At 38.5% G+C, this 11920-nt stretch overlaps 2 protein-coding genes and 1 pseudogene across 3 annotated transcripts; 1 reads left to right on the forward strand and 2 right to left on the reverse strand.

The window, feature by feature from the left end:
* The first annotated feature begins 533 nt into the window (after nt 1-533).
* On the forward strand, nt 534-3373 carry LOC137732967 (protein PIN-LIKES 3-like; annotated as a pseudogene).
* LOC137731576 (cyclin-dependent kinase B2-2-like) lies at nt 3072-5512 on the reverse strand. Its single transcript, XM_068470715.1, has 8 exons — nt 5184-5512; nt 4806-4947; nt 4644-4705; nt 4410-4521; nt 4233-4326; nt 4060-4129; nt 3821-3959; nt 3072-3715 (listed from the first exon to the last, which is right to left on the reverse strand). Exons 1-8 carry the CDS (start codon nt 5420-5422, stop codon nt 3623-3625), a joined length of 951 nt encoding a protein of 316 aa, XP_068326816.1. The 5' UTR covers nt 5423-5512; the 3' UTR covers nt 3072-3622.
* An 867-nt stretch (nt 5513-6379) lies between these two features.
* Nucleotides 6380-11513, reverse strand: LOC137731710 (peptidyl-prolyl cis-trans isomerase FKBP43-like). Of its 2 annotated transcripts, none has more exons than XM_068470899.1 (14): nt 11397-11513; nt 11102-11175; nt 10532-10767; nt 10063-10199; nt 9371-9665; nt 9003-9227; nt 8626-8853; nt 8266-8478; nt 7891-8127; nt 7344-7590; nt 7068-7155; nt 6946-6987; nt 6785-6833; nt 6380-6703 (listed from the first exon to the last, which is right to left on the reverse strand). In XM_068470899.1, exons 1-14 carry the CDS (start codon nt 11407-11409, stop codon nt 6622-6624), a joined length of 2166 nt encoding a protein of 721 aa, XP_068327000.1. In that variant the 5' UTR covers nt 11410-11513; the 3' UTR covers nt 6380-6621. The 2 variants fall into 2 exon arrangements, with proteins under 2 accessions (XP_068327000.1, XP_068326999.1); XM_068470898.1 differs by having other exon boundaries at nt 7891-8130.
* Nucleotides 11514-11920: the final 407 nt, after the last annotated feature.

Consider the following 11920-nt stretch of genomic DNA (forward strand, 5'->3'; position numbering starts at 1 on the left):
TTACCACCCATCACTGTAATTCGGTAGGAAACATTTCTCATAATCTGACCAATAGAATTATTTACAAATAATAATATCCGTTAAACCCTACATATCATATAGACCGTGTCATGTGGACCACTTTAGAATATTAAAATATTCTTACACGACCCAGCCCCGACAAGCGACTACACGTTTCATTGCTGCATAAATGCATAAACATGCCCTCCTCCTAATAAATTCTTAAACCATATTCTTGCTCGTTTTGCTTTGTTTTCTTGAAAGCAAAGCAAAGCAATTCTTCCTGAGTTTAGTTATAGCAGCTTAAGGTTTCATCCCGCATCCTAAAAACCTCTCCCTCATTTTTCTCTAATTCTCTTATTATTATCATACATACATATGTATGCACGTGTGTGTGTATATACATGTTTATTTATATGTTGTTGAATTACTCTACCAAAAGCAAAACTGGCATTTTGATTGCATGTTTGTTTACAAGTGTTTTCCGTTTGGCATTATATTTGCAGAGGCAGAGGAGGATGAGATAGAAAACGATGGAGCTTTTGCAGCTGTTTGTGACGGCCTCAATTAAAGTGCTTTTGATAACAGCACTTGGCTCATACCTTGCTCTTGATCGTGTCAATATTTGGGGGGAAGTTACGAGGAAGAACTTAAACACCGTAAGTAAATAATGTTAGATTCTATAGTGTTTAGGTGTATAATTTTGCACTATAACTGTAGATTACTTGTTAATTCATCATCGTCACTTGCCTTCATTTAATTTCTGTTATGCTGCTTACTACATATTTTGTGTTTTGTGATCAAACAAACAAACAAACAAACGAAAAGGTTGTATTTTACGTATTCAATCCCGCTCTGGTGGGTTTCAACCTTGCGCAGACAATTACATATCAAAGCATGGTTAAAATGTGAGGTTTATTTACTTTGTTTAATCCACATATAAAAATGTATGCATGTATGTATATATAATCATGTCATGGTTCCGTGCTCGGATGGATTCTCATCCAATTAACAAGGCCTCCTGCCCATCTGCAAGGCCTTGTCTTGGGTTGCTGTGCTGCAGGTAATTCCACATTCTACATTCACACTGGTCTCACAGAGATTTCAGATGAATCTTCTTCCTATTTCTCAATCATATTCGGTTTCACGTTCAATCCATCTCCTGAGATGTTGACTTGAACAGGAAATTTGGGAAACTTGCTCCTCCTTATAGTCCCAGCAGTTTGTAAAGAAAAAGGGAGCCCTTTTGGAGCCACTGATGTCTGTCACACCTATGCTATGGCTTATGCTTCGCTCTCAATGGCGGTACATTTTCCTTCTACATCTTGTTCCAATATTTTGGGCTTTCTTGAAATTCCTTTATCTGGCTTTCTAGAATTTGAATTAAGAATGGGTGGGAAGGGTTGCTCCAAATAAGTTACAATCCATTTCCCTCTCTGAAGTTGCAAAGTCGCAGTTACTGCAATTTAAACTCACGATTAAAATCTCATGTCTAAAACATATAATCATACATATATATTGTACTACCCCCAGAAAAAAGGTGTTTGTGTGCACACCGATTGCTGTGTATATTACGTTTTTCTCGACACATTTTTTTTTTTCCTTCAGTTTTCCTCTTGAATTCTAGGGACTGTTTCTCTTTAGTGCAATGTAGCTACCTTGTTAACTGTCATGGTTTACTGTCTTTAATTCTTTTTTTGCATACAATTGCGTTCGTGCTTCAGATAGAAGCCATTTATTTGTGGTCCTATGTGTATAATATTGTGTGGATATCTTCAAGAAGGAGCACCCTAGGTTCTAATCTGTCCGCCGAGAGGTCCTCTACATCAGACCAAGTAAGTTGCACTAAGCCTCTGCTTTCTTCAAAGGAATATGGCATAGTTGAGGACAATCCGGATCAATATGCACCACCATACACCACTTTACCTGAAGAAAATGTAAAGGTTGCTGACTCCATTAAATTACAACGATATTCATTAAATTTGTTGATTTGTTTACGTATTTCCAACTTATTAAGATTTCTCTTTCTTTTTTCTTCTGAAAGACAGAGACACGTCGTTTCATTGTCAAATTGTCAATCCAGACTACTTACCAGATGAATCCCATTTGAATGTACGATCCAGATTTGCAATCTCACAATGTAACATGACAAACATCTCTAACGAGAGAAAGTTCCCTATTTCTTTTCAGTTTCTTACATAGAGCGTATCTTTTTCATTTTCATTGGCAGGTACTGACTTCAGGTAAACTAAAGCAACGTATAGTGATGGTGCTTAAGAAGATCAATCTGAAAACAATTTTGCCCCTTCAACCACTGGAGCGGTTTGTCCTTTCAGCACTTTATTTCATTGTGATCCAGATTCAGCGCAGTATTATTGAAAAAATGGGCAAACTTAATCTTTTCATGGTGTAGATTGTTGGTTTTGCAATCGGAGTCATCCCTCAGATTCAAAAATTACTGATCGGAGATGGTGCTCCTCTACGAGTGATTCAAGACGAGATGGTTTGCGTGTTCTTTATACAAAGCGTTTGTTGTTCACTCAACATGAGCTAATTATGATTGCAGAGACGGAGCCATCCCAGCTCTTACATTGATAATAGGAGGAAACCAAATAAAAGGTAATAACTCATACAAATTCTGTTAGCGTCGTACTTAATTGTTGGTTTAGTTTACAACTTACTACACCTTGTTGTTTGAGGTTTGAGAGGGTCAGGGATTCAGCAATCTCTTGCCGTTGGCATCCTACTTGTTCGTTATGTTGCCCTGCATCTTATAGGCATCTTGGTTGTTAAAGGGGCACTGAAATTTGGGTTGGTGCACTCTGATCCATTGTATCTGTTTCTTCTTCTGCTTCAGTTTTCACTCCCACCTGCGATGAGCACAGGTACACTTGCTCTTCTCTTGTTTAGCAACAAAAGCAGTTGCTCGCTCGTTCGCTCCCTCACTCTTTTTCGCAACAAATGTAAGTTTATTCTCAAGTATTGTTTATTGATATTTGAAATATGGCAGGAGAGAATGTATGTGAACTTTTGCTTTCGCTTCACTGTCACTTACATTCTGGTCTGCCGCCTTCATGGGCTTGTGGCGCGGCTGTGAATCAGTTTTACATCAATTCGTTAGAAGCAATGTTCCACTTTGCCAAATCAATAGTAAGTTGTAGCTGCAAATCTGCTTGAGCAGAAATTGACATGATATGTGTTCTTCTAGTAGTGAATTTTCTCAATTGAAAGTAATGGTAGTCTTGCAGAAGAAATGAAAAGAATCTACTGATTGGCTTTGGGTAATCATGTGTATTTGCTAGGTACATTGGCTTTGGACCTACCGATTGCTTCCGCTTCAGTAACAATGACTGATCGGAGCAGAAGCCAGTGAGTTTTCATTGCTCGAATGTAAAACTGTAAAGCATACCCATCTTCCAACTGAATATAGAAATATGCTTGAGATTGTTGAATCGTTGAATCGTTGAATCCTACGGATTAGCAAATATGCTTGTTCTAATAGAACCTAAAGATTTATAAACACAACTGCAAATATGCTTGAGGAGAGCAAATAGAACTCAGTACTACTATAGAGCGCATCTCTGTTACCCATCCCGATCCACGCATGCTTCATCGTGCCTACTCAGAGAGAATCCTTGTTCAAACCATCAAAGTAACGGTGCTCCATAGCTGCCTTTGCTGAAATGCGTTTAGCAGGATCGTATTGCAACATTTGCTGCAAGGATAAACAACATATTTAGAACTAGTATTCATCACCAGGTAGATTAACAAAAAACCTATATAAAGTAGCACATTTTGAGTGAAGCAAAATCGAACATACCAACAACAGATCCAACCCCATTTCGTCCAAATTGGGAACAGCCTTTGCCAAACTTTGGGGACTCCATTGGGGGTACTCATGCCAGTCCTTGAGTTTGCTTACACCTGGCCACACATCCTCATTTGGAGTGCCCAACAACCTGCATCAATGATCCATAAGCAAAAGAACTTGGCTGATTGAAAATGAAAGTAGTCTGGCAAATTTTTGGTAATGGGGAAGTGGAAACCATTTTAGTGAACCTGAATATATGCAGGAGCTGCTGCAGCTCAGAATCCCCGGGGAAGATTGCTTGCTTCGTGACAAGTTCGGCTATAATTCAGAAACAATATACTGTTAAAGCAATGGAGCAAATTTTTACAAATTCAAAACTATCGAAAATCAAATGCAAGCTTCGTAAAAAACAGATGAGTACCAAATATACAGCCAACAGACCAAATATCCACTGCAGTTGAGTAGTGTGTAGCTCCCAGAAGGACTTCAGGAGCCCTATACCAAAGGGTCAATATCTGCAGTCGTAATTGCACAAATTCCTTAGCTACTGTCAAAAGCAACAAAATAACTCGTAACCAAAAGTGAATGCATTAACTACCTCATGAGTATACTTCTTGAGTGGCACAGTGAAAGCTCTAGCAAGTCCAAGATCTGCAATTTTAAGCATCATAGTCTCACGGTCCATCAGGAGATTGTGAGGCTTAAGATCCCTGCATAAATGGAAGTAAAACAAATCAGCCCAAATTAAAAGAAAACTCGAAGGGAGAAACAAAGCGCAAAGAAAAGAGAGAGAAGCAGCATGTCGTTTGTAAGTTAATTGACAAAAGGCCACCTGTGCAAAATTCCATGACCATGGCAAAAGGCAACACCTTTGCACAGTTGGAACATCAGGCTCTGCATCATCAGAAAATCACCATTTCAATTACACAATTCCATGTGTGATTAATTTGATTGGGAATAAACATTTGGGGGACAAACAAATTAGAGAGCAGACTTTAACGATGGGGGAGGGAATGTGCTCTCCAGATTGACGGAAGGTGCGGATGAATTTCTTGAGATCAGTGTCCATGTACTCAAACACCAAGTAGAGTACAGTCTTTCCTTCCTTGTTCTGCCCTTGTTTCACATCCATCAACCTATTTCAGAATTGGGGTTTAGGGTTTCGTTAATTCACAATTTACCGACCAAATCAATGGATTTACAGAAAAAGAAGAAAACCCAAATCAATCAATTGAAGATTTCATTTCCGTAAATACAAGAACGAAATCAAACCCTAATTTGTAGAATTAAAGAAAGAAAGTTAGAGAGAGAGAGAGAGAGAGAGAGAGAGAGAGACAGACAGATGAGAAGAAGAAGAAGAAAGGAAACGAACTTGACGATGTGGGGGTCTCGGGAGAGCATGCGGAGAATGGAGACCTCGCGGAGAGTGGTGGGAGGGACGCCTTCCTCGTCCTCGTGGAGGCGAGTCTTCTTGAGGGCGACAATCTTCCCAGTCGCCTTCTCTCTCGCTCTGTACACCTTCCCGTACGTCCCTTCTCCCACCTTCTCAAGCTTCTCGAACGCCTCCATCGCCGTCGCTCCTTTATTCGCCTCTCCTCCGATCATCTCCATTTCTCTCTCTCTCTTTCTCTTCTTTGTCTCTCTGGATTCCTGATTTGCTGGTTGCTGATTTCAAAATTTCAAATACTTCAAATGACAAAAGGGGAGGGCAGAGCATCTAAGTTATATACCCGTTAAAGGGAGGGGTATTGACGGAAATTTGATATCGGTTTGCTCAACGGGCAACTCTTTTTGAAATTCAAATTTTCCGAGGCACGAAACCTTTCTGGGTTTTCCTCCAGAGTCCTGCCAATTTGGACTCTCTACACCACAAAACCCAATCGGCGGCCCATCAAACACAAAAGAATCTTCCGCTCCGCTCGCTTGATTTTAGTGAAATTTCCCCAATGCACGTCAAAAGTGCACTGTGCATCCTACAAGAGCCATTAGATTTCGCTTGTTCAAGGGGATGTACTCTTGTTCAAATGTGTAATTTAGATTTGCAATGGAGAAAAGCCTCTAATTTTAGTTTTCCAACTTGTCGATGGATACAGCAACACAACGTTATAATAGCCTTACACATTTCAACACAATCACTCTCGTATTTGGTCTAATAATTCTCATACCAAAATTATACTTGGTATAAATTATAATTTGTATGATTAATGCCTTGAAAGATCAGTTGAAGATCGTTTTGTAATATAATTTTTTTTGGTCGATTTATTCCCTAAACTTGTATCAGCTTGCCAATTCGACACCTTGAACTCGTATTTCAGCCAATTACCCCTTTAAGCATTTAAATAATAGTTATTTGCCTCCCCATGTTGGATCTTACTAACCCCGCTGGTGATTAAAACTTCAGTTGGGGGTCGACCGGACAAGTCAATCAATCCGAGTTCGGGTGATCCGATCAGTACACTTTGAGAAGACTTAACACTGCAATTCTAGCGCCATTTGAGAATATTACTTTCTTTTTCTTGTGCAAAACTTTTGCATAAATCCGGTGCTTTATGAAAACAAACACGTGGGTAAATGGAAATTACAACTTTGATTAGACCAGAGCAAAACGTTTACAGAATCATCCCAAAAGCCAGCTTTCTATTGCAAAATCTCGAGGCTGTTCCCATACATTTGAAAACTATACCCAACCCTGTTGTTACTCCCTCATTTTTTTTCCTCTCGTACCGATGAGAAGGGGAGAAAAATCTCAAAAAGACGATATGCGCAAACAAAATACAGAGGCCGGTACCAAACGCTGTAGAATTGATCGCTTAATGAGCTTTCACTAATTCAACATCATATTCCAGCCATGAGTTTGGTGGTATACCTGCACCATCTCCTCTACTCCCATAGCTGCAAGCATGTACAGCAAGTCAGAAACCGAAAAAGAAAAAGCAGAGAAGGAAATCGGTTAGCTAAATTTTAATAACATACGCCAATGACGGGGGTATAACAAGTCTTCTTTTTTCACCAACTCGCATACCTGAGAATCATGCACATACACCACAAGAGTCTTAAAATAATAACAAAAGCAATATAATCAAAACGTCAGAAACTCATTTATAAAATATAGATCAAATTTTAGTAGCCATTACCATCAATGCCAACATCCCAACCATCTATAACTTCTCCTTTGCCTGCAAGAAGCAACAAATGTAAATACAAAAGCAGAAACAATGTTTTGGTAAAAGTATTAGTTTATCTCATTTGGTGATACCTAAGCGAAACCTGTAAGGAGCACTGCCGTCAGTGGAGTCGATTACATTGCCGTTCTCTTTCAACTTGCCTACATAGTGAACACTTATCTGAAACAGAAACTACTACAATCAACATAGCTCCATTAATCTTTTACTTTAACTTGCTCTAGAAGAAAGTTTCAAAGTAAGAATAATTCAGCTAAGCTACCATTATCCATTGGAGGGTTACATCCAAATATTTATTTTAGAAAAGCATCAATATCAAATAGATCGAATACAAATTCAGAAAGACTAGCCTTTTTCCCCGATGTGGCAACTTTGCCATCCGGTTTTCCAGCTTCCAACTCCTCAATACTTAATCCACTTGGGAAGGTCTTAACTTGAGATGACTTGGCATTAGCATTATCTTCTGCTGACAAGAGAGGCACATCCGTGTTCGCAGCTACCTCATGTGCTTCAGTTTTACTTTTCTTCTTCTTCTTTTTAACTTTCTTTTCATCAGATTGACCATCAACAAATCTACCAGAATCATGGCCAGAATTGCTGGAAAAATGGACAGACAGATTTTATACTCAATCAAGGGAACTATAATAAAGTCGCACACAACCAGACATGGCCTAAAAATCGCATAGATATTGGAATTGGGTTAGGGAGAGAAATTTTTAACTTCCCGATAGAAGATAATAATAGACAATACATTTGATCAATGGAACCGCTTACTAAAGCTTACACTCCATTTCAATGGACATGTCCTTTCATGCTATTCCCAAGACCGAGGTGGAGTGACGGGGCAAAAAGTATATCTTGTGACACGGAGACAAACCTGAGGTAAAAATAACTCACCCATCCTTGGCTGACTGCTGATTTTGCTCACTCCTCACAGGTAGATCTGGGCAGATGCCACCCTTTGCCTCATCCTGCTGCCCTTTATCCTCTTTAACAACATCATCAAGGTTAGTGCAGACAATCTCCAATATTTTCCCCTCCTCACGCTTCTTCCTTTTCTTCTTTGGCCTTTCACCATTTTCAAGGTTGACCTCTACTGTGGGCTTTGACAAATCATCTGGCCCCTCAGGTACACTGCTTGAGTACATCAATAATAAAACAAAAATCAAAACCAATAAACATCATTGTCAGTAAATTCTCCATCCATAAAAATAATATGCACACTCAAGTATCATGATTGAGAATGTATTTATTCGAGGCAAAAGAACTCACATATGTTTGGCCACCTTCTGTTCTTGTCGGTCTACAACGCACAAAATTTGGGTCTGTATTTGGGCTCTAGTGTCATCTTTCTGGGCTTCGTCCACCTTTTCAAATGCTTTATCCTTCGGCCGTTCTTTCCATTTTTTCTTCAGCTTTCCACCATTTTCAAGGTTGACCTCTGTTGAAGGCTTTGGGAAATCATCTGGCCCTTCAGGTGCACGGCTTGAGCACACCAATAATATAGCAAAAATAAAAACCAACAAACATCATTGTCTGTAAATTGTCCAACTTTAAACAATAGTATGCACACTTAAGTATCATGAGGTGAGAATGTAATTATACAGGACAAAGGAAGCAAAAAGAACTCACATATGGTTGGCCACCATCTGTTCTTGTCCATCCTCCACACACAAATTTTGGATCCTATTTTTGGCTCTGGTGTCATCTTTCTGGGCTTTTTCATCCTCCTTTTCAAGGATACCAGCTTTAAGTGCTGTATCCTCTGGCCGCTCTTTCCTTTTTTTCTTCAGTTTTCCACAATTTTCAAGGTTGACCTCTGTTGAATGCCTTGAAAAATCATCTGGCCCTTCAAGTGCGCTGCTTGAGCACACCAATAATATAAAGAAAATCAAAACCAACAAACATCATTGTCTGTAAATTCTCTGACTTTAAACAATAGTATGCACACTTGAGATTCATGATTCAGAATGTATTTATTCAAGACAAATGAAGCAAAAAGAACTCACATATGATTGGCCACCCTCTGTTCTTGTCCATCCTCCACACACAAATTTTGGGTCCTACTTTCAACCTTGATTTCAACATTTTGGGCTTTGTCCTCTTTTTCACGAAAACCATATTCAAGTGCTTTATCATCCGGCTGTTCTTTCCTATTTTTCTTTGGTGTTCCACCAATTTCAAGGCCTTCTTCAGAAGAAGGTAGGAAGGTATCTACTGGCAGGTCAAATCGCCTGCATTCCAATTTGGCAATCAAGATGACATACAAGTATCAATAACTCAATTTGGTACAAGTACAATGAAAATATATTCAACTGATGGGAAGAGATCAATCTTTTTAACATGCTTCCATGGTCTTATTAAGCAGGACAAATACCTTTTCAACTGACCATCTACATCCACATCATCAGCATCATTCATTGTTTCAGTAGCATTAAAGACACCATCCTCTGTTTCATTGCTAGTAGTGGTATCTACGGCTCTCTTGCCAACTTTTTCTTCAACTTCCTCTGTTGTGTTTCTAGTACCGGATTTTTTCTTGTACAAAGAGGAAGTTAGGCATCTGTCATCATCTTCACCCTCCACTTCGGACTCACTCACTTGGTACATCTTCCGAAGTCGTCTTCGATGGCCCTTGCCATTATGAGGTTTATGCTCATCCAAAAGCTCCTCTACATACCAGATAGATATATCTCAGAATAATATTGCAAAAATTCACCAGTGATTCATCTTCAAGAGGACATTAACTTGATATGAACTAAAGATGCAAGCCAAAAAACTGAACAAATGTGATGCAGACACCAAAAAACTGGTGACATACACTACTGAACACGAAGTAGATGAACATGAGCAGGTTGTCTACAACAAGCACCAAAACGATGCTTTAAGTTACATAAAAAAAAAAAAAAAAAACTAGGACTCTTCATTATAGGAGCTTGTACTTGACTGGCCTTTATTTATTTTAAGCTGACTCCTGTATCAGGAGCTACTGCTAATGACCAAACTTTCAAATCATGTATACTACATTTTGTGAGAGAAAAATTTAAAGCATATATTTGGTAGCCGTACCTTCACTATCAAGAACAGGAGAAGCTGGGAAGACTTTTGGGTCCTCGTCATTAATAAAACTATCTTCATACTTGTCTTCTTCACTATCAACAGACATCTTGGTTTCAGAATTAGCAATATCTTCCCCATAAGATTCTCTTGAAATCATAGTAAAGGGAAACTAAAGATAACCTCACATGAAACAAACGATGAAAAATGTCCATAACCAAAAGGGTTGTGTAGCTTTGATCTTGGATAGAAAGTATCCCCCCAAAAAGAAACTAGTCTCTTAGTCTCTTGGGTTCCCATTTTTTTGCAAAAGAAGAAGGAAAAAAAAAAAAAAAAGTGTCCTACAGTTTTTTTCTCTCCTTTCCCATTAACTAATTAGATAGGTAGTGATGCAGTAAAAACAGAGAAATTTGACCAAAAGTATTAAGCACGGAAGAAAAGATGATGGACTAAACAATAATCCCACTAAACAAAAGGATACGAATTATCATCATCAAAATTGTGATGTTGATGACGAGGAAGATAGTGGCCAGATAGGTGAACACTCCGAGGGCCAAGAACTGAGAAGATGACTTCCTCACACTCTTCAAACTCCACATTTATTTGCAATGACTCAGCCTTCTCAGGAAACAAGGAGCATAGATATACAGGACTCTTGTTTCCCACATTACACTGAAGTGTGCTTTTTTTCGTCGCAGTCCCATTCCCCAGTGTGGCCTGTGTATATAAAATTATAAATACTACATACGTTACTGATCTAAACATTAAGTCGGAACTAAATATCAGAACACATCAAAACATTAGAAACCATGTTCAGATAACTCAATATTAGACCATATTCAATTTTCACATGCGTAAAAGCGGAAGTAAATTATAAATACAGTCAACCAAAAGCAGAAAAACTAAACCTTTCAGAGAAAAAAAACTATAAATTGTAGGTCTCACAGCAATGCCCATTTTGGCTAAATTCCACGCTTAAAAAATAAATAAATAAATATGAAGATTCAAAAAGCAAAGAAGTATAAGTGGTCGTTGTGACAAGAAGCATTACCATTGAAACGTGAAGGCGTCCCTTCAAGCCATCAAATATGTGAGTGAAAGGATTTCCGGGTTTCACTTCGACTCCTGTAATAATCAATGAATAAACAACACACTTGAGAATAACAACTCGGTCGACCTCCACTTGGTTGCTCCGAAAAGCCAAGCAGAAGATATAACGAAAACTTCAAAACTTAACTACTAAAATATAAAATTGCATTCATTTTTAAACAGAAAACCCAAATAAGTAAATTCAAACAGTTGGTTATCGCTGATAATTTTCAATTTAGAAGGGAAGAGAAACTGACCCCAGAAAGCCATTTTGTTTGGGAGAGATTGATATCTACAGCCCTAGAGAAAAAGGGATCCGGATTGCTTGCTCCTCCTTCTCCCCTAAACCCTGCTGACAAATTAAAAGAGAAAACCTAGAAACAATCCTTTTAAATACGGAGACGCCCGGTGCGGCGCCTGCGGTCTCACTTTTGTTGACGTGGCAATCCCTAATAGGAGGTTACCTTGACAGCGTTGGTGATTGTAACCTCCCCCAGCGCCTGGCGGGAAATGAGGAAAATTTTCACTAATACATTGACGATAAAATTGGAACAAATTAAAAGAGAGCATATGATAATGAATGTTCCAAAATAATTAAATAATTAAATTAAATATATATACACACACTTTTGTTAAACGATAGTTTTATTAGATTAAATGTTAACTTCATCTTTGTTTGCTCTAGAAAATGACAGTTAGGAGTTAAATGACTCAACTATGATGTCATATATGACATCTTCATTAGAAAACACCTTGATATCTTTTAGTCCTATTTGGCGTA

This window comes from Pyrus communis, chromosome 4, assembly GCF_963583255.1.
Source record: "Pyrus communis chromosome 4, drPyrComm1.1, whole genome shotgun sequence".
Classification (NCBI taxonomy): domain Eukaryota; kingdom Viridiplantae; phylum Streptophyta; class Magnoliopsida; order Rosales; family Rosaceae; genus Pyrus; species Pyrus communis.